Source organism: Canis lupus, chromosome 27 (assembly GCF_048164855.1).
Source record: "Canis lupus baileyi chromosome 27, mCanLup2.hap1, whole genome shotgun sequence".
Classification (NCBI taxonomy): domain Eukaryota; kingdom Metazoa; phylum Chordata; class Mammalia; order Carnivora; family Canidae; genus Canis; species Canis lupus.
The window spans coordinates 13,927,775-13,949,881 of record NC_132864.1 but is presented as its reverse complement, the minus strand read 5'-3'; the positions used below and the strand labels follow the sequence as shown (position 1 = coordinate 13,949,881).

Here is a 22,107-nt window from a genome sequence, read left to right as displayed (position 1 = left end):
CTTCTTCAAATCTATCTACCTCTCCCTCTGCTCCTCAGTCCCATAGGACAAGTCCTTTCTTCTTGGTCCTGCTATGGAGGCCAACGAGGGAGCCCCAACTTGAGCCATCTGCATGTAGACCACGATGGGGTGGGGAGGAGGAAGTGCCATGCAGACTCTGGCAAAGACCCCTCACCGAGGCCTCTCTCCCCAAATCATAAGAGCAAACACATGCCAGCCACTGATGTAAACTTCTGCTATTAAACCTACAGCAGTGCTAGGAGTTGGGTATTATTACCATTCCCTTTAACAGATAAGGAAAATTGAGGCACTGAGAGGTCAAGTAGCTTGCCCAAGGTCACACAGCTAGCAGTTAGCTGATCTGGGCTGTGAACCCAGGCAATCCTGCTCCCTAGTCTGTGCTCAGCTAATGAGGGTCTGCTCTGCCCATGTGCGATCTAAGGAGGCACCACCACTTGGCACCAGCTGATTCTTGCTCCGTAAGAAGGCAGCCCAGAACTGCTTGGTTGTACCAAGAAGAACCAGAATCCTAGAATTTGTATGTGAAATATCCCAACTTTCTGAAATGATGACTCAAATTCGTTTAAAACTATACAGACTAAATAAAATACATCTGTGAGCCAGATTTGGCCCATGAGCCACCAGTTTGCAACCTTCTGTGATACAGAATTTCTCTGCTTTGCATAAGCCATGGGAAAACAGAGGCAGGTATTTTTAACTGAGGCTGCCATTGTTCCTCTGGCTTCTCACTGCTGTTCTTTTCATTTCTGAAGTTCATGATCCCAGAAGCCCTGACTTCTATAATCTGCTGGGGGGGAAAAATCCCCAATTTCCCTATTGTATCAACTTAGAATTTTTCCTTAGACTCAGATCCGTCTGCTCCCAGTTCTGAGCTGACTCACTCGCAGGAAGATCTGACAAGTATCAGAAGCTCCCAATTCCTTTCTCCGGTTTTAAAACGGGAGGGCAGAAGCCTAAGGGCTCAGATCCCTCCCACCTGCTCTCCTTCTCAGACTAGGAGCCATGTCTCTAGGTTGCTTAGCAGGCATGTGCGCCGAAGCCCCTTGGCTGACACTCTCCCCTCTCCAAGTTGGGCGCAGGGCAGCAAACCTGGGGACAGCTCATCTTTAGCTCTCATAAAGCCGTCAGACGGGATGCTGTCAAGTGCGGTTTCACCTCGAGGCTTACTACCCTTCCTGAGTATGCTCTCCGCAGGCTTTTCCTTGGCTGATTCCCTCACCTCCCTCCCCAAGAGGGGCTTTCTCTCGACTGAAATTTGTAACATCTCCCAGCTTTACCTTTGCACAATCTCCCAATCACCGCTTTACCTTCATAACAGCATTTGCCACTCTGTGAAATGATACTGTCTTCCCCTCTAGATTGTCATCCCTCTGCACCCCTTGCTTGGTTCCAGAATTCTCCCTGACCGGCGCGGTCCCACTGAGCACAAAACGCGTGCACCCGGTGCCTCCCCGGCTCCGGTAGGGCTGAGACCAGAACTCGGAGGCGTGCGGCAGCGTTACGGCCCGGAGCTCCCCCTGCAGGCCAAAGGGCGGCACAAACACCACGTCCCCGCACGGGACCGGTCGGCTTTATTCGGGAGGGCGGGCGCAGGGAGCGGCCCAGCCGATGGGGGCGTGGTCCGCGGTGGGTAGGCGGGGCCTAAAGAGCGGCCAGTGAGGAGGCCTGCGCGTGGGCGTGCTCCAGGCTTGGGGGCGTGGCCCGCCGTACGCCGGCGGGTGGGCGGGGCCTCGGTGTCTCCGCAGGGCCCGCAGGGCCTTACATGCCCGGCATCATCCCGTTGGTCTCCAAGTCGGTGAGGTTGCCCCGCAGGTCCTGCTCCTCCTCGAAAGCCTTGAACAGTGAGTTGAAGTTGCCGGCTCCAAAACCCTGGAGGGGGAGAGAGACGAAAGTGAGCGGCCGGCCCAGAGAGCCAGCCAGGCTACCTGCCTGCCCTCGGGGCTGGTTGGGAATTGCTGGTACCTGGTGATTGTGGCGCTGAATGACTTCCAAGAAGAGCGTGGGCCGATCCTGCATGGGCTTGGTGAAGATCTGCAGGAGGTAGCCTTTCTCGTCGTAGTCTACCAGGATTTTCAGCTCCTAGGTAGGATACAGGAGGCTGGGTTAGGGGGCAGCTGGCCCACACTCTACTCTGACACCGTGGAGTCTTTAGAAAGTCCATAAGAGCTCCTGCACCTGAAAGCCAAGAAAAGACCCCATTCTCCCGCAGTTCCAGACACCTCCAAGTAGATCCTTAAAGTTCCCATTACCGGGATCCCTGGGTGGCGCAGCGGTTTGGCGCCTGCCTTTGGCCCAGGGCGCGATCCTGGAGACCCGGGATCGAATCCCACATCGGGCTCCCGGTGCATGGAGCCTGCTTCTCCCTCGGCCTGTGTCTCTGCCTCTCTCTCTCTCTCTGTGACTATCATAAATAAATAAAAATTGAAAAAAAAAATTAAAAAAAAATAAAGTTCCCATTACCACCTTCCCGCCACAGTCCGCGGCGTGTAAGCCACCATCAAGGTTGTCCTGGATCACCCCAGTAGTCTCTACACAGGTCCCCCTGCTTCCGGCTTGCCTCCTTACAATCCACCCTCCCCACAAACACCCCAAGGGATCTTTTACAAATCAGATCGTATCATTCCTATTTAAAATCCTCCGGTGGAAATCAGGGGCTGCCCTAAAATTGATTCTGATGGTAGCTGCACAACATAAGTGAATAGCTAAAAACCATTGAACTGTGCACTTTATTTTTTAAAGATTTTTTATTTATTTTTTATTTATTTTTATTATTTATTTTTATTTATTTTATTTATTTTTTATTTATTTTTTATTTATTTGAGAGAGAAGGAGCAGGGGGAGGGACAGAGGGTGAGGGAGAAGCAGACCTCCTGATGTGGGGCTCTGTCCCTGGACTCGAGGATCATGACCTGAGCTAAAGGCAGATGCTCAAGTGACTGAGCCACCCAGGCGCCCGGAAGTGAGCATTTTAAAAGTGCCTTTTGTATCAATAAAGCTGTTAAAAACAACAGGGCAGCCCTGGTGGTGCAGCGGTTTAGCGCCGCCTGCAGCCCAGGGCATGATCCTGGAGACCCTGGATCAAGTCCCACGTCAGGCTCTCTGTATGGTGCCTGCTTCTCCCTCTGCCTCTCTCTCTGTCTCTATGAATAAATAAATAAAATCTTAAAAAAAAAAAAAAAAACCACTCCTGCACTAGCCTCACCTCCAGGACATCAATGCTCTCCTTCACTTGAATCTTGGCCGACTTGAGCTTCTCCCGAAGTTGTTTGTAGTATGTTGATGGAACAGCCAAGAACTCCATGCCTCTGTCTCTCAAGTGGCGAATCTGTCTCAGGGAAGGGTCAAGGTCAGTCTCCTGGCTCCCTGCTCCGCACCCCTAGCCAGGAGGAGGTGGAGTCCCTATCCTAGTTCTCCCTGCCTGCCAGGATGCATCCCCCCAGAACTCATGCCCTTCCACGCCTGGGGCCTGTAGGCTTGGTTGATAGAACAGCAATCACTAACATTTATGGAATTCTCATTATGTGTCTGTCTTAAGTACTTCCCATGTTTTGCCTCATTATGTCTGTGCAGTAATTTCTTGAGATATCTGGACAATTACTATCCCCATTTCATAGCTAGGGAAACCAAGGCATCAAGAGATTAAATATCTATTCTCAACATAGTCGCGGAGTGATTTTATTTAAAAAGACAAGTCAAATCATGTCACTCCCTTGCTCACCCCATGGTGGTGTCTTGTCTCAGAGTCAGATTGAAAGCCCTCACCATCTGCCTTCACTCCCACCTCCCGACCTCATCTCCTACTCTCTCCCTCACTCATTCTGTTCCAGCACAGCACTGATCTCCTTGCTGTGCCTTCAACTCTCCCCTGCCTGCCTGCCTGTCACTTCTGCTTGGAGCACTTTTCCTACGTGTCCACATGCTTCCCTCCTTCCAGCTCTGCCTTCTCAGATGCCTCCTTCTCCATGTGGCCCTTCACGACGGCCCTATGGCCCTATTTAAATGTGCAATGTCTTTACCCTCCCTCTCTCATCGCCCTGCTTGGTGCTCCTCCAGAGCACTCACACAACCTAACACTTGTATTTTACTTGTTTTGTTTCCTGTATCCATTAGAGCAGAGACTCTTGTCTTGTTGGCTGATGTATCCCAAGTACCTAAAAGGGTGCTTGGCACATAGTAGGTGCCCACTACACATCCAGTGAGTGGGTGAATGAATGAGTGAAATTGCCAAGGTCGTCCAGTGATTTCTTGGTTAGGCCAGGACGGAGTGGGACAGTCCAGGCTCTTGTCCACTCTGATATCCTGTCACCTCAGGAATAGCCAAGACCCAGATTCTCCAAGGGCTAGTTCCACAGACTCAGCACATTTAACTTGGCTCAAAGGACCTAATCAATCTCCTAGCCTAATATCCTCATTTTCAAGGTGAGGCAACTAAAGCCCAGAGAGGGTGTTGAATCCTCCATGGACACACAGCAAATCACTTGCAGAACTAGGACTAGAATCCAGGCTTCCTCTTACTCTGGCACCTGCTACTTTTAAAGCTAGCAGTGATCTGCAGAGAAACACAACTCTCTGGGGTGGGACTGTGCCTGCACCAGAGTGTCAGGAACCAGTGAGAGATCCTGGTCAGCCACCTGAGCTGGTGGGGGACTCCTAGGATTGCTACTACCTCCCTGCCTGCCTCCTGCCCCACTCTCCTCCATTTTGCAGATTGGTTCTGGAGCTGAGTTGAAAGGGAAATTAGGGCCAAGAAAGGGCTTCTAACCGCTGTGATGATGTCTTGGGTCTTGAGAGCAATGTGCTGGACCCCAGCACCCCCATTATAGTCCACATATTCCTGTGGGAGGGAAACAAGGAAAACATTGTCATTAGCTCCTGTTACCCACATTCTGCTCCCCAAAGAGTCTTCAAAGCTCATCCCTACTTTCTTCTTCCCCAGCCAAACAGCCATGGTCCAGGTAAGACCTCACCTGGATCTGGGATTTCTTTTTGCCAGGTGCTGGCTCATTAATGGGCATCTTGATGGACTCCTCATAATTGGCCACCACGATGGAGCGCAGAGAGCTGTATTCTGTGTGCACCTGTGTGTCATCTACAGACCAGAAACGGTGGAACTGCAGATTCTTCAGGTACCTGTGGGATGGCCGTAAGGACACATTGGCTCTGAGTGCCAGGCAGGGACTGGCTCCTTGTCCCTACTTCCACCTTCCAGAATTTGTCCCCTGACTAGTCTCCAGAAAGGAACCCACCACCATCCACATCACACACACTGTAGACTTGTATCTTTATTATCACAATTTTCCTTCAGGTGGAAGGGAAGTGTCTTCTAACAAGACCTTTGTGGTATGGCAATGGTCCAACAGATAGAAGTGCTTTGAGAAGGGCACGTGCTTCTCATTTGCACAAGGGTGCTATCTGGGGTAGTGACAGGCTTCCTCCAGGTCTCCCTGGACTGTAACACCCTCTGTGCCAAGCTTCCCCAAGGGTCCTCAGAGGATCACCTTGAGCCTGAAAGCCTCTGGTCTCCAGGAAACAGATGACTCAAGTGACATCAGGGTAAGCTGCTGAGGGCTTGTGCTCCATTTCCCACTCTGGTGTCTAGAGACAAGAACTGGGGAGTGGGCCTGTCTCCTTTGCAGCAAGGGGTTGGGCCAGGGACTCACCACTCTGAGGCGGACACCATCTCCTGATCAGGCTGGTTTCCCACGATGTGGTCAATAATCTCAAGACTGCAGCTGGGCCTAGCGGTAGGGTGGGAAGCTGTTAGGAGATGAGGACAGGCTACGTCCTAAATCTCCACCTCCCCGCAGTGACAGCTCACTGTGACATGGCACACACTAGACGGACCTCATTGCTGTCAACTTGTATGCTATTACTAGCCCCATTTTACAGATGGGGAACTGAGGCAGAGAGAAATAAAGTCACTCTGAAGGTTAAATAGCTAGAAAATGACAGAGCTATAGGCCACCTGGGTGGCTCAGTCAGTTAAGCATCTGCCTTTGACTCAGGTCATAGTCCTGGGTCCTGGGATCGAGCCCCACATCACATCATTGGGCTCCCTTCTCAGCAGGTAGTCTACTTCTCCCTCTCCCTCTGTCCCTCCCCCTGCTCAAGTATGCACTGTCTCTCTCAAATAAATAAATAAATAAAATCTTTAAAAAGATGACAGAGCTGGGGTTTGAGCCCAGGTAGTTGGTTCAAGGGCCTTGGTGCTCAGCCTCTGTGCCGCCTCTTCAAGCCACCCTTGGGGATCCTTAGGAGTTCCTCAGAAGGCTCCCAGATTCTCTGCCCCTCAGAGAAGCCCAGTCTGCATGGAGCATCAGGGCATCACTTTCCACTCTGCACTCAGGACTCTCTATCCCCCTTCCTTTCCCCAGCCCGAGGGGCACTCACAGCTTGGAAAGCAGGGGGTCCACGCATGCTGGGGCTTCGAATCCAGGCAAGAACCGGCCAGTATAGTTTATCTTTTCCACCAGGGTGTGTGTAGTGTCCCCGTACTGTGGGTGGAAAACAGCCTGGCTTGGCCCCTGAGCTCTCCTCCCTGCCAAGACTGGGCCACTTTCCTGGTACCCAACACAGTTCCCACCTGGCTCTGACCCTAACTCCCAACTCTCTCTGTGATCTTGGGAAAGTCAATTCCCCTTTCTGAAATGAATTGCAATCTGTCATTTGTTTGGGACTTTATTTGACAGTCGGCCTGCCGCATGGGACCAGAATCTCTGGGAGAGTAGGAACACTGTTTTTGCTCATCATGGTGCCCTCAGCACCTGGGGTAGTGCCTGGCTCATTATGGGTGCTCAATAAAAATGTGTCAACTAAGTGAGAATGATGAGGGCTTTGGATCAAATTATATCAAAAGGTTCTGGGGGACCTGTTTGGCTCCATCTGTGAAGTGTAAGACTTAATCTTGGGGCTGTGAATTCAAGCCCCATGTTGGGTTTAGAGATTACATAAAAATTGTATCTTAAGGGGTGCCTGGGTGGCTCAGTCAGTTAAGCGAGTGGCTCTTGATTTCAGCTCAGGTCATGATCTCAGGGTTGTCAGATCGAGCCCTGTGTTGTACTCTGTGCTCAGCTTAGAGTCTGTTTGAAATTCTCTCTCTGCCAATCCTGTTGTCCCTCTCCCCATACTCTCTCTGTCTCAATGACTAAATAAATACATTAAAAAATTAAATCTTAAAAAAAATTAAATCTATAAAAAAGGTTCTTTCAATCATCTTAATGATCTTTAGGTTGTATTTATCCTGAGGTGGGACCGGTGATCATCTCTGTATGACAAGAGCATAGACTTGGGAATCTTTGCTGGGTGTCTGCAATATACCAAGCACTGTTCTAAATGCTGAATGATCTCATTTGAGCCTTTGGGCCCATCCAATGAACCTGGATCGGTGATGGTTGAAGAAATTGGAGGCACAGAAATGTTAGGTGGCATGTTGCAGATCACACAGGTGGTCCAGCTGCAGTCCTTGCTCATTTAAATGAATCCCAGAGAGGTGGAGTACTTTGCCCAAAGTCACACAGCCAGAGCAGAGTGGAACTTCCCCAGACCCTATTTGCTCCCTCCTTCAAAGCCCCTGTCCTTGGGTTACATCCTTGTGTTATCATTACCATCTTCCCCCTCCCCTCCATTTGCAGGGGAGGAAGGGAAGCACCCAGCAGGAACTGGAAGCTCCCACCAGCCTCTGCACACTGGCCAAGCCTTACAGACAGTCAGACTTGAAGAAGAATGTCTGTGTTGAGGCACCGGGGGGGGGGTGGGGGGGGATGGCATTAGGGAATTGGTGGGGAGAGGGATGGGTGTGGGGCATCCTGGCATCTCGGGGGAGCTAACAGTGGGAGTGGTAGGGGTATCCAAGCAAACTCACCGTCTGCAGCACAGCCAACTTCACCTTCCCAAACTTATCTTCCTCTATCCAGGGCTCCCGCATGATTTTGGCACCCTGTTCCCGGGCTTTCTACAAAGAAGATGGATCTCAGAGGCAGTAAGTGCTGGACCCTCCCAGAGCCCTGGCTGGCTGCTCCATGGTCCTGCCTCTGCTGGATGGCCCCCTACTTTGTCCTGCCACAGGCTCCTCCAGCTTTCCTAGCCCTGGGCAGGAATGACAGCCAGCTTTAGCTGTTGCCCCTGACACCCATGCCTTGTGCCTGTTGGGCAGATAGGGAAACTGAGGCCCAGGCCCAGAGTTGGGGCTATGAGAGACAAACTAGTTGGGGGTGGGGGGGTATCCCACCTCTGCTATCTCACTTTGTGACACTTCCCCACCCCCAGTCCTCATCTTGCCCATCTGTAGACCAGGTGGTTGGATAAGAATAAAAGCTGGCATTGGTTGAGCACCTACTATATGTCAGACCCTCTGCAGGGTGCCTTATATGCCTGGCTCATGCATTTATTTAGTGAAACCTTACTGTATGTCTATGTTTATCACATGTCAGGCAAAGGTGAAGGTATTTACCAAACTCCTTCTTCCTCACAGCAGCATTACAGGAAAGGTACTGTTCTTGTCCCCATTCTGTAAGTGGTGAAGTTAAGTCACTTCCCCAAAGTCTCACAGATAGTAAGTTTCAGACCTGGGCAGTGTGCCTCTGGCTTCTATGCTCTGAACCTCTAAGCTGCCTCTTGAATATAGTGTTTGGTTCAGAGTCGTGCTCATGAAATGGTAATTATGATCTCATTTCCTCTGTGTCAGACTTGGTAAGGTAGGTGCTGTGGTTGTCCCCATTTTACAGATGTGGAAATTGAGGCTGAGTGAGAGGGCAGGCAGCTAGCAAGGGGCAGGGCATCCCTGGAACCTGGGTGTGCATCACACGAGTGTCTGGGCTTGTCACTCCAACACGGCGGGTCCCCCAGCCCTGACCAACAGGGCTTCCTGTGGCGGACAGAGGGCAGCCCGGGTGCACACTCACCTGCACGATGTAGTCACAATCTTCCACCTCAAATGCGATGTCCTTCACTCCATCACCGTGTTTTACCAGGTGGTCGCCCATCTCTGTGGCCGGTAGGGGAGGTCATGGCCCTGGAGTCACAGCCCCCCTCACTTCTACTGTCAGCCTTTGAGCTCCATCTCCTTCTAGGCTGGGGAATCCTCGCTGAACCAGACATACTCCCTTGTCCCTGACCCTACCCACCATACCGAGTCTTCACTCCCTGGTACCCTGAGCCCCTTGGGCCTCCTCACCTTTGTTCCAGGGGTTGAGGGCAGAGGAGAAGACAAACACAATCTAAGATGTAGAGGAGAAAGGAGGTGTAGCTGGTGGTTCAGGTTGGCACATGCAGGTGTACCCCAGCCCCTCCTCCCCACCCACCCATGAAGCACCCCAGTGGGGCATTAGGATCACATCACTCCTCCCAGCCAGGAAGGATTCCTTGACCGTGGGTTCCAGCCCCTTCTCTGCCTCAACATCCCCGCTGAGATGAGCTGTTGCTCAGGCTGCCCATGGGAGAGAGCCCCAGGGTTCCTAGGGATCAGGGCATTTCTCAGACTTTCAGGTCTGATGTCTGAGGCCTCTGTTAACTTCTCCGAAACATCTGTGAGGCCAGTGTTGGGCCAGGCTAAGAAGGAGATAAAACGAAGATCCCTAAGATCTGTTGTACAAAGGTGCAGTGGAAGGGTTGGTGGGGGCTCTCAGCTCATGCTCCCTCAGCCTCACCAGACATCCTGGGAGAAAACCAGGTGGGCCTGGAGAAACAGCCTCCTGTTCCACTTCACTCAAGAGGCATCAGAGCCCTTAGGAGGCTCAGAGATCAGCAGGGGCAGATAAGCTGGCCTCCTGGGTGAGTGGGGTCCTGGGGTGGGGACTCACCTTGCCTTGCTTGATCACGTGGCTGACTACCTCCCGGGAACCCGTCTCCAGGCCCTTGTAGGCTAGTGGTTCAAAGCCCATCTTGTTGCAGTAGAATGATGCAGCCTGAATCACAGAGTTGCAACCGGGTTTCCAAGGAGCCAGCCTGGGCATCCCTCGCCCTCAGCTGAGAGCCTCTGGTCCCCCTCAGCCTGTCTGCCCCATTGCCCCAGGTACAGAGTCCATCCTGGGAGGAAAGGCCGCTCCCTGGCCCATTCTGACGTCAGATTAAGTTTCCTGCTGGGGTCTGAGGGCCTGATTGTGTAATTAGTATCTAAAGACTGTTTTTCCTGGGATGGTCCCAACACTGGCCCTGATCCTCCCCACACAGGGGCCAATCACAGGCCCAGCTGGAGGCCCGCCTTCTCCTACTCTGATACCTGGCCCCGGCTTTTACCTGCTTGGCATTTCCAACCCAGAAGGTCACGGAGTGGAAGTGGAGAAATCGGCCTCTCTCGGGCTGCAAGAAGAGAGAAGGGGAGAGGCTGTCTCTGGATGTGGGCCTAGAAAAGTGTAGATGGAGAGGTGTCCCCTAACAACTTTCTTTGTCCCAGCCTCAATTCCAAAACTGAGAAGCCTGCAGCCTTGTCAAGCCTCAAAAGATGTTTCTCATGTAGAAACCAAGCCCCTGGGTGTTTGGGATTGGAAAGCCTCCTTAGGAGGCATGCCCAGATTTCACGGAGGGGAACTGCTATATGGTACAGCAACACGGATTTAAGTTAGACCTTAGAAAGATCTTCCAGGGGCACCTGGCAGGCTCAGTTAGTAGAGCATGTGACTCTTGATCTTGGGGTCATGAGCTTGAGCCCCACATTGTGAGTAGAGGTTACACATTTAAAAAAATCTAGTGGGACGCCTGGGTGGCTCAGCGGTTGAGCATCTGCCTTTGGCTCAGGGTGTGATCCTGGGTCTAGAGATCGAGTCCCACATCAGGCTCCCTGCAAGGAGCCTGCTTCTCTCCCTCTGCCTATGTCTCTGCCTCTCTCTCTGTGTCTCTCATTAATAAATAAATAAATAAATTTTAAAAATCTAGAAAGAACTTGTAAACAGGATTAAGAGATTGGCAGGAATTTAAGAAGAGGTAACGTTTTTCTTAGGAGAACTGGGTTGACTCCAGCTCAATCTCAGGGGAACGAGGGGGTGAGCACAGATGAACCTGAGTGTGACTCTTGGATATCACATACCTACTGAAATTCCTTTTCTACTCTTTGCCCTGACCCCACATTTCCCCCTCCTGCTTACCTTCTTTCCTTTGTCGCTGTAAGTCGTCTAAGGAGAAAGAAAAGGACAGTAAGACTTGGAAGCTCAGACACAAGGCACTTCTGGAAGTTTCACTTCAGATCATCACTGGGGGAGGCTTCCATGGCCCCAAGCAAGCACTTACCATGATTAATCTTGGTCAGACGTCCTCCTCTAAGACTGGAACAAGAGGCCAGTGGAGTGCTGGACAGAAGTATTTAACACAGAGCAGATCCCGCCCCTGGCCTCCTGGCCTTCCTAGGGGTGGGCGGGAGCTGATCCAACCATGAAAGCTCCTAGGCTTGGGAGCCTCTGATCCAGCTGCCATCTCAGTGGACAAGGTGATGTTGTCAGGCCCAGAGCAGGGGAGGGACTCTCCCAGGCCCGCTAGCCAGTGAGGTAGAGCCAAGGCAAAGAGCCAAGGGCACACTCCAGGACCCCAAGTTGGGACTGTGATCTCTGCTCTCCAGAATCCAAAGCTCAGAAATCAAGGCCACACAGAGTGCAGTAGTGGCTGTAGAATTGTTGTTTAGGGAGAATTTGAGAGGGAATTAGGGACTGGTCTTGAAGCCCTGTTTGAATAGTGAGTATGTGGTTTATAATTAGTTAAAAGGGTCCTACTCCATAGTGGTTAGAGGTATGGGTTGGGGGTTTGAATCCTGGGCCTGCCATATACTATGTGACTGGGGAAAGTCACGGAACCCCCCTGAGCCTCAGTTTCCCCTTGTGTAAAATGGAAGCAATAATAGTATGGTTGAGATTAAGTGAGATAAAACATAAGTCTTTGGAATAGAGACTGGCACATAGGAAGATCTCTGCTAATGTTGGTTATGATTACTTATGTTTCTTTAGGGCTTTGGGCAGCTGATAGAGAATAGGGGACCTTGGTGTTGTCAGACTGAGTAATGGGAAAAAGGTTATGGCCCTGCCCTCTGCGCCAGGTTCTCAGTATCTGCAGAGTGGTAGAAGGTAGAGCAGAAGGCTCCAAGAGGAACGCCAGGGCTCTCCCAGAAACCCCACACCCGAGTCCTCAGGTTTCACATTCCTAAATGATGGAATAGTGGGGTGCCTGGGTGGCTCAGTCAGTTAAGTGTCTGCCTTTGGCTCAGGTCATGATCCCAGAGTCCTGGAATGGAGTCCTGTGTCAGCTCCCTGCTCAAGGAGGAGTCTGCTTCTTCCTCTCTACCCCTCCCCCTGCCGGTGCGCTCTCTCTCTCACACTCTCTTTCAAATAAATAAATAAAATCTTATAAAAAGAAAGATGGAATGGTGACTGGTGGCCAGCCATGGCATTCGCCTGAGGGTTCCAGGACAGCCCCCTGCTCTTGCTCCACCCCAAGTCCCCAGAAACTCTGTTGCTGACCCATCCTGCCCTCTTTCCAGGGAACTGACTTTTTGACTATCGTCATTGCCTGGAAACTTTTTTCAGCCTCTGATGCTTACAGTCTTGACCCACGACTGTGTTATGACCTCTACCCTCTTGCATCAGTTGGGCTCCCAAAATGTCCTGCACTGGTCTTTTTTTTTTTAATATGGAAAAACAGATCAGCGTGTCTAGGAGTGACTTCAAGGATCATTTGGTCCAACATTCCCACATTTCATTTTTTTTTTATTTTTTTATTTTTTTTTTATGATAGTCACAGAGAGAGAGAGAGAGAGAGAGAGGCAGAGACACAGGCAGAGGGAGAAGCAGGCTCCATGCACCGGGAGCCCGACGTGGGATTCGATCCCGGGTCTCCAGGATCGCGCCCTGGGCCAAAGGCAGGCGCTAAACCGCTGCGCCACCCAGGGATCCCCCATTCCCACATTTCAGATGAGAAAAAGTAACAAAGAGCAAGAAAGTGCCTGAGGCCACTCTCTTCTTCCCTTCTGTCTTTCCTCTCCTGCCTTTCCCTCCCTGCCAGGGAGCAGAGAGGGACTTGTGCCAGGGAGGAGGCTCCTGCTTCCCACCTCCCACAGCAAACCCTGCCAGGCCTCCTGAGCTGCTCTCAAGTTGCCGTCTTCCCCAGGGAGCCCTGTCAGCAGTCCCAGCCACAGGTCTGAGGTTCAGCTAAGCCCTGCCGTGCAACCCTGGAGGATGGGCTCAGGACAGTTAGAGAACTTTCCCAGGCCATGTAGTTAGCAAGAGGCGTAGTAGAGCTGGGATGTGAACCAGGTTATTCTGACTCCACAACCCACGCTTCTAATTGCCACACTGCCTTCCATGCACGTAGATGTTCGTGTTCCCACCGGACGGATGGGGAGACTATGCCCAGGGAAGGGAATGTATATGTGTCTGCAAGGTTGCAGAGCTGATAAAAATAGAGACCCAGACTCTGGCCTATTTGCTTTTGAAGTTGGATCTCCACCAGTCCAGACAACTTCTCCCAGCTTCTTTCTTCTGTTTTCTGGGCAAGTCTGGAAGCTGGCAAGGTGTCCCCCTCCTTATTCTGCCTCTCCTGGGGGTGCCTTGCCAACCTGCCCTCAATGTCCACCTCAGCCCCCGGTGTCAAGGTTTCCAATTGAGAAAACCAGTGTGAAGGTAGCCCAGAGTGGAGCTCGCAGGCCAGAAGCTTCCACCAGCGGAGAAGGGCTCTGTGCAGCCTACTCAGCCTCCCAGGTGAGAAGGAACATGCCGTCCCCTTGTTCCCAGGGGCCAACTTGAACCTCCCTCCTGGAGCCTGGCCTGGATGGTGTCCTAGGCACATAGTCAATGTTTACCAAATCCAGGGAGCAGGTTATCAGCAGCCTCAGAGTGCTGAAGGTGAGTGTCTGGCTCAGCTGGCCAGGCTGGTGGCTTTGTCCTGCCCTCTGGACTTTGCTTCCAGAAACACTGAGGATCTCAGGCACACTCTGGATACACTCCTAGGTGATTCTTATGACAGCAGGCAGAAACCAGGGAGGGAGAACCTGCAGGGCCCCATCTCTGGGGGCCCCCATGTTCCCTCCTAGATTCTCCTTAGGCTGGGCCTGGTAGGATGACAGGTCAGTAGCAGCTGGGTATGGCTGTCTCTGCTCCTTGTTCCTCAGTTACCACCTTCTGTCCAGCCTGAGCAGGGAGCTGGGTTCTAGAGACCTTGCTTCTGGAGCCCTCCCTTCAGATGCACCCCTTGGACTCATCCTCCACTGTGCCCCGGCATGCAGAAAAGAATGAATGCTGCGGGCTGGAGGCTGCTGGTCACAGAAAGGCCTATTTGCAAGGTTGAGCCTTGGTTGGCACTGAGCAACTTGGATTTCAGGAAGGTTCCCAGCATCCCCAGAAATGACAAGAGTGTTTCCTTGTGTGTAAACTATTCCTATTCCTACAAGCCATGTGCTTTATGTTGAACATGTGCCTTCTTTCTGGGAGTCTGGGATCTGGGCATGTGCTGTGCAAGAGTCTTTGTGACCAGCCCCCAGTAAAAACCCTGGTGTCTGAGGCTCAGGCAAGTTTCCTTTGTAGACAATATTCTACACACACCCTTGCTGGAGGAAATTAGTGTATCCTATGTGATCCCACCCAGAGAAGACCCTTGGCGTCATGTAGCTGGTCTCTTCTGAACTTCAACCATGTGCCTTTTCCCTGGGCTAATTTTGCTCTGTGTCCTTTAGCTGTAACACATCTTAGGCATGGCATGAGCATGATCATACGCTAGGTCCTGTGAGTCTTCCTAGCACATTAACAAACATGGGAGTGGGCTTAGGAACCCCTAACACTGTGATGGCAGCAACAGGATTTGCTCAATGGATCCTGACTCACTGACATCCTTTCAAAGAGATGAATATGAGATTCCTAGCTGTGTAAGCACTGGCTAGCTTCTTTCCTTGGGACCATGACAAAGGTGGCATTGGCTCTGAGGCCTTCTCCAAAGCCCTTGCTGAGCACTTGGTACCTGTGCAGGGGACATGCGGCAGGGGGGCCTGCATGACATTCTGGAATGGTCAGCCAAGCTTTGGTGCCTGGGTGGCTGTGCAGTTACCCATGGTGCATGGCAGTGGCTTGAGCTGCAGATGAAGATGTTGTAAGAAGTAAAATTACTTCTGGGATTTGACACTCAATAGATGGTACCACATGGAAGTTGAGGAGCTGGATCCCTTTGCCTCTTTTGGCTGCATTGGCAGGGAGAGTGGGGTGCCTGAGTGGCTCAGTCATTTGAGTGTCTGACTCTTGGTTTCAGCTCAGGTCACAATCTTGGGGTCAGGATATTGAGCCCAGCATGGGGTTCTGTGCTCAGTGGGGAATGTGCTTGAGATTCTCTCTTCCCCTCTCTCTGCCCCTCCCCCTGCTCATGTTTTCCTCTCTCTCTCTCTCTCTCTCTCTCATAAATCTTTAAAAAGTATTACATTGGGGGTGGGGGAAATCTCAGTGGGAGTGCTGCTTTTGATTTTTGTTTTATCCTCAAGGCAAGAGGAGAAAGAGCCCAAACATTTCCAATGATGGGCTTTGGTTGGACCCCAAATGTCAAAAGTTTGTATTATTCTTTCCTCCAAATGGGAGTGAAAATGTTAAATCAGTTCTCAGACCTGGAGCAAAGCTTTAGACAAATCAGAGGGAAAAGAGAAGGTGTAGGCGGGGTAGTCCAGCTACTGCTGGCCCCACCCCCACTCCACAGATGCTGAATTTGCTGCTAGGAGTTTAAGTAAATTTGCAATGAAAATAAAGGAGAAGGATTTTTTTTTTAAAGATTTATTTATTTATTTATTTATTTATTCATGACAGAGAGAGAGAGAGAGGCACAGACACAGGCAGAGGGCGAAGCAGGCTCCAGGCAGAAAGCCCGATGTGGGACTCGATCCCGGGTTTCCAGGGTCACACCCCGGGCTGAAGGAGGCGCTAAACCGCTGGGCCGCCAGGGCTGTCCAAGGAGAAGGAATTTTTAAAAAATATTTTTTAATTGAAGTTCGATTTGCCAACATATAGTATAACACCCAGTGCTCATCCTGTCAAGTGCCCTCCTCAGTACCTGTCACCCAGTTACCCCATCCCCCCGCCTGCCTCCCTTCCACTACCCCTTGTTCATTTCCCAGAGTTAGGAGTCTCTCATGTTTTGTCACCCTTTCTAATTTTTCACACTCATTTTCCCTCCTTTCTCCTATAATCCCGTTCACTATTTCTTATATTCCCCATATGAGTGAGACCATATAATGTTTGTCTTTCTCCGACTGACTTACTTCACTCAGCATAATACCCTCCAGTTCCATTCACGTTGAAGCAAATGGTGGGTATTTGTTGTTTCTAATGGCTGAGGAATATTCCATTGTATACATAAACCACATCTTCTTTATCCATTCATCTTTCGATGGACACCGAGGCTCCTTCCACAGTTTGGCTATTGTGGCCATTGCTGCTATAAACATCGGGGTGCAGGTGTCCTGCCATTTCAATGCATCTGTATCTTTGGGGTAAATCCCCAGTAGTGCAATTGCTGGGTCATAGGGCACATCTATTTTTTTTTAATTCAGCAATTTTTTTTAAAGATTTTTTATTTATTCGTGAGAGACACAGAGAGGCAGGCAGAGGGAGAAGCAGGCTCTATGCAGGGAGCCCGATGTGGGACTCGATCCTGGGTCTCCAGGATCACACCCTGGGCCAAAGGCAGATGCTCAACTGCTGAGCCACCCAGGCATCCTGGGCACATCTATTTTTAATTCTTTGAGGAACCTCCACACAGTTTTGCAGAGTGTCTGCACCAGTTCACATTCCCACCAACAGTGCAAGAGGGTTCCCCTTTCTCCACATCCTCTCCAATATTTGTTGTTTCCTGTCTTGTTAATTTTCCCCATTCTCACTGGTGTGAGGTGGTATCTCATTGTGGTTTTGATTTGTATTTCCCTGATGGCCAGTGATGTGGAGCATTTTCTCATGTGCATGTTGGCCATGTCTATGTCTTCCTCTGTGAGATTTCTGTTCACGTCTTTTGCCCATTTCATGATTGAATTGTTTGTTTCTTTGGTGTTGAGTTTAAGAAGTTCTTTATAGATCTTGGATACTAGCCCTTTATCTGATAGGTCATTTGCAAATATCTAAGGAGAAGGAATTTTTTTTTTAAGGAGAAGGAATTTTTAAAATACCTTTGTATTTCATAGCTATTATATTTGGATGTATGGTTAAAATTGATGTAAAACGTTATATGCCAATAATTTCATAAGTGCCAGAGGGATTGTCCCAATTAGAGAGTCCCTCTGCCCTCCCCACCACACACACACACAAAAAAAAAAAGAAGGAAAGAAAAAAAAAGTCAATGGGATGTAACTTTCTTGAATTTTGCCATGTGGACAGCTTGGAATTTGAAATCTTTTTTTTTTTAACATTTTATTTATTTATTCATGAGAGACACACAGAGAGAGGCAGAGACATAGGCAGAGAGAGAAGCAGGCTCCCTCTGGGGAGCCTGATATGGGACTCGATCCCAGGACCCTGGGATCACGACCTGAGCTGAAGACAGATGCTTAACCACTGAGCTACCCAAGTGCCCTGGAATTTGAAATCTTTTTTTTTTTTTTTTTTCTGAAATCTTTTGAAAAAAAAAAAAAATGAAATCTTTTGAGTGTTGAAAACCAAATAATATTCTGTAACTAATGATTTGTTACTATGATTTTTGCCTTTTGGACCTTCTGGGGGGAGAAAAAGGTAACTGAGAAGGGGAGGTAATCTCTAAATGGAGATAAACTTTTGGGGCTTGAAAAAGCAGGTTTTTAAAGTTGCTAATGAGCTCTTGTGAAATTGCCTGACTGTGAGAAGCATATTTTTGAGGGCATCCACTTTGGCTCTAAGACCATTATGACAGAAAGGGTTAGGAAAGCTGTCTCAGGGATCCCTGGGTGGCGCAGCGGTTTGGCGCCTGCCTTTGGCCCAGGGCGCGATCCTGGAGACCCGGGGTCGATTCCCACGTCGGGCTCCCGGTGCATGGAGCCTGCTTCTCTCTGCCTGCTTCTCTCTGCCTGTGTCTCTGCCTCTCTTTCTCTCTCTGTGACTATCATAAATAAATAAAAAAAATTAAAAAAATATATTTTAAAAAAAAGGAAAGCTGTCTCACTTGGCTGCAGCAGAAGAAAAGCCAGTGCCTTTTCCCCCTCAGCTTTTTTTTTTTTATTTATGATAGTCACAGAGAGAGAGAGAGAGAGAGGCAGAGACACAGGCAGAGGGAGAAGCAGGCTCCATGCACTGGGAGCCTGATGTGGGATTCGATCCCGGGTCTCCAGGATCACGCCCTGGGCCAAAGGCAGGCGCCAAACCACTGCGCCACCCAGGGATCCCTCCCCCTCAGCTTTATTGAGGTGTAACTGACAAATAAAAATAGCCTTTAAAAATTGCCTATAAAGTTATACAATGTGATGTTTTGAGATCTATCAACTATCTCACCCTGCTGCAGGGGTTCCTACTGATCATATATAAATGTTTGCCACAATCAAGCTAATCAATGTGTCCATCAGCATCTTACTTAGTTACATTTCTTTTCACCACTGACTTTTGGAATCCTGAATTCACAGACCCGGGTTGCCCAGCTCCTCCTCCAAGCTGACACCTGCTGCTGTTCCAGCCTCATCACAGCCGTGTGGAGCTAAAATCAGGTGAAATCACTGCACTCGGTGAACTGGGCAGATTTGGGACACCCCTCTGTGGAGCATATGCTGTGAAAGCATTACGAATGCTGCTGGACTGTCTGGTTGTTGGCAGATGTCTGTGATGAAAGGTTTGCTTTCTGATGGTACAAGTTAAAACCCAGCTGCTGATTGGCTATTTCTGGTGCAGACTTGCTGCATTCCTAATTGAGACTCCTGCCCAAAACAGGAGGTTGGGCGAGGGCATGTCACAAGGACTGTGACCCTCCCACCCACTCCTGACAGATGGGGGACATCTCAGGGCTGTGGATTGTGTATTTGACTTTTTGTTTAGCTCTAATTTCCATCAATAAACTCATGGCCTGACTCTCCTTTCTGGCTTTCTCCTGCACGCACCTTAGTGGGGCTGTCTGCTAAATGCAGCTGTCCCCCAATAGACATTATCTTTTCTAGGGGACTCATCAGATCCATGCTCAGGGCAAAAGGGGTGGAGAGTCATATAAGTCCATTTTGAACATTTTTGAAAAAAACATTTTTGCCCTATTTCCTGAACCTAATGAGTCTTCCTGGATAAGTTGCATTAAAATGTTGTGGGTTTTTTCCTGTGAAAATGCTTTTGTCTTTCTTGTGTAGAACCCTTCCAGACAAAGGCCTGGGTGAGGATAGGGAGTGACTGAAAAAGAATTAAAGTTTTAATTACTGAATGGAGCATCCTGGATTTTTTAAAGATTTATTTATTTATAAGAAAGAAGAAAGAGGGATCCCTGGGTGGCGCAGCGGTTTGGCGCCTGCCTTTGGCCCAGGGCGTGATCCTGGAGACCCGGGATCGAATCCCGCGTCGGGCTCCCGGTGCATGGAGCCTGCCTCTCCCTCTGCCTGTGTCTCTGCCTCTCTCTCTCTCACTGTGTGCCTATCATAAATAAATAAATAAAATTAAAAAAAAAAGAAAGAAGAAAGAAAGAAAGAAAGAAAGAAAGAAAGAAAGAAAGAAAGAAAGAAAAAGAAAAGAGCGGGAGGGGCAGAGGCAGAGGGAGAGAGAATCTCAGGCATACTCCACGTCAAGCACAGAGCCCAATGCAGAGTTCGATCCTAGGAGATTGTGACCTGAGCGGAAACCAAGAGTCAGACATTCAACCTTTCACCCAGGTGCCTGATACTGACTTTTTTTTAAAACAACAGCGAAAAACAAAACCTCAGTACTGGGAGGCTCAGAGGAGGAGAGGAGAGAGCATTACTGATCTCGTTTTTTTCAGAACTGTTCTGGAAGCTTTCCTTTCTTTCTGAAGGAAAGCTCCCCTTGCTCTCTTCCCAAGCAGCCTCTAGGTTTGAATTTGGATTCTAAGTCCAAGACCACCCTAACAGCAGGGTGAGACCAGGTATTGCACTTCCCACAAACATGTCCAGATGTCCACACAGTTCACCGACATGCAGAAGCAGTTTGGAACTGATGGCCTCAAGTAGTCCTTCTTAAGCCAAGAACTCAAGGGAATTATTTGGACCACAGTGAGAACCCCAGGATGGGAGGTCCTGTCTAGGGGCCCTGATATCTCAACTTTAACATAAGTACATGCCCTACTAGGGGCAGAGGACAGGTGCTAACACTGTAAACTCTGTGTTTCCAGGGGAACCACATGTGGCCTCTGGGAATGTACTCCTTGTGTGAGTCCCCTGAATATCATGACATTCATTGCTTGTGCCCTATAAGGTGTTCAGATCAGCTTCAACTTACTGGCCACAGTTACGTTGGGCTGAATTGTTGATGCCTCTGCTCAGTAAAGAAAGGCTCATACAGAAATGTAAAGAGGAAGCCATTTCCCTTTCTAAGATAAATATTTTTTTAATGATTTTATTTATTTATTTATTTATTTGAAATAGCACAAGCAGGGGGAGCGGCAGGGAGAGCAGCAGAGGGAGAGGGAGAAACAGGCTCACCCCTGAGCAGGGAGCCTGATGTGGGGCTCGATTCCAGGACCCTGAGATCATGACCTGAGCTGAAGGCAGACACCCAACAGAGTGAGCCATGCAGGTGCCCCTGAGATAAATCTTTATGATCCATGGTTTTCATTTTACATGGCCAAGTCCTAGATCTCTGTAGGACACAAGTGAACTCAGTGCTGCATGCTGGTCTTACCCTGCTACGTGGGGTCCTACTGATCATATTTTGCTTTAAAGATGCTTTGGGGGGCACCTAGATGGCTCAGTCAGTTAAGCATCTGCCTTCGGTTCAGGTCATGATCTCAGGATCCTGGGATTGAGCCTTGTGGCAGGGTCCTGCTCAGTGGGAAGCTTCCTTCTCCCTTTCCCTCTGCTGCTCCTCCTGCTTAAACTCCCACTCTCTGTCAAATAAATAAATATAATCTTTAAAAAAATTTAAAAATATAAAATGGGGATGCATAGGAGGATCAGTGGTTGAGCATCTGCCTTCTGTTTGGGTTGTGGTCCTGGAGTCCTGGGATTGAGTTCTGCATCAGGCTCCCCACAGGGAGCCCACTTCTCCCTCTGCCTGTGTCTCTGTCTCCTAGGAATAAATAAATAAAATATTTTTAAAAATATATAAAATGAATAAATAGATCTTTTAAAAAAAAGAATTATTCTTTTATTGTGGTATACCACATAACATAATATTTACCATTACTGACTTTCAGTACATGCACAGTATTGCTCAAACTGTATCTTCTCCCAGAGCATTCCCAATTCTCCCCCCCACCAAAAAAAAATCCCACAACCTTTACCTGTCACTCCTCTGTTCTCCTGTCTTCCTCCTAGCCCTGGCAACCACTAATCTGCTTCCTGACTCTGTAGATTTGCCTGTTCTGGACATTTCATGGAAATGGAGTCATGCAACATGTAGCTGTGTGCCTGACTTCTTTCATTTAGCATGATGTTTTCAAGGTTCATCCATGTTGTAGAATGTGTCATTCCTTTTCATGGCTCAATATTGCATCATACACATATAATTTATCTGTTACTATCAGTTGATGGGTTGTTTTCCACTTATTGGCTACTATGAATAATAATGCTGCTGTGGATGTATGCATATAAGTCTTTGTGTGGGCGTATATTCTCACTTCTCTTGGGTAGACACCTAGGAGTGGAATTGCTGGGTCATATGGTCACTCTCTTTAACATTTAGAAACCTCGCCAAACTGTTTCCCACAGTGGCTGTGCCATTTACATTCCCACCAAAAAGCAGGAGAGTTCTAGTTTTTCCCTCATCTTTACTAAGAGCTGTTGGCTCTCATTTTTGTTGTTGTTGTTTGTTTTTTTTAAAGCTTTTATTTATTTATTCATGATAGACACAGAGAGAGAGGCAGAGACATAGGCAGGAGGAGAAGCAAGCTCCTTCCTGGGAGCCTGATGTGGGACTCAATCCCAGGACCCCGGGATCAGGACCTAAGCCAAAGGCAGATGCTCAACCACTGAGCCACCCAGGCATCCCTCATCATCCTCATATTACAGATGGGAAAATAGGGGCTCAGAGAGGTGTCCAA

The 22,107-nt window shown here is 49.3% G+C and overlaps 1 protein-coding gene and 1 long non-coding RNA gene across 2 annotated transcripts; one reads left to right on the top strand and one right to left on the bottom strand.

Moving 5' to 3' along the window:
* Window positions 1-1,575: 1,575 nt before the first annotated feature.
* On the bottom strand, window positions 1,576-11,345 carry HPD (4-hydroxyphenylpyruvate dioxygenase). The gene is made up of 14 exons (XM_072802414.1): window positions 11,242-11,345; window positions 11,100-11,126; window positions 10,255-10,317; window positions 9,819-9,923; window positions 9,194-9,236; window positions 8,922-9,004; window positions 7,883-7,972; window positions 6,412-6,515; window positions 5,682-5,759; window positions 4,989-5,151; window positions 4,784-4,855; window positions 3,224-3,346; window positions 1,984-2,100; window positions 1,576-1,890 (listed from the first exon to the last, which is right to left on the bottom strand). Exons 1-14 carry the CDS (start codon window positions 11,242-11,244, stop codon window positions 1,780-1,782), a joined length of 1,182 nt encoding a protein of 393 aa, XP_072658515.1. The 5' UTR covers window positions 11,245-11,345; the 3' UTR covers window positions 1,576-1,779.
* LOC140619262 (uncharacterized) lies at window positions 1,663-18,983 on the top strand. Its single transcript, XR_012019172.1, has 4 exons — window positions 1,663-1,862; window positions 5,015-5,147; window positions 7,935-7,999; window positions 18,545-18,983. It is a non-coding gene; the product is annotated as an uncharacterized lncRNA (long non-coding RNA).
* The last annotated feature ends 3,124 nt before the right edge of the window (window positions 18,984-22,107 follow it).

Excerpts from the sequence above, each read along its gene's own strand:
- HPD (XM_072802414.1), bottom strand. Across the intron at positions 7,973-8,921 it reads ATTGTGACTACATCGTGCAG|AAAGCCCGGGAACAGGGTGC; the intron begins GTGAGTGTGCAC and ends TCTTCTTTGTAG. Across the intron at positions 4,856-4,988 it reads AAAAGAAATCCCAGATCCAG|GAATATGTGGACTATAATGG; the intron begins GTGAGGTCTTAC and ends TCCCTCCCACAG.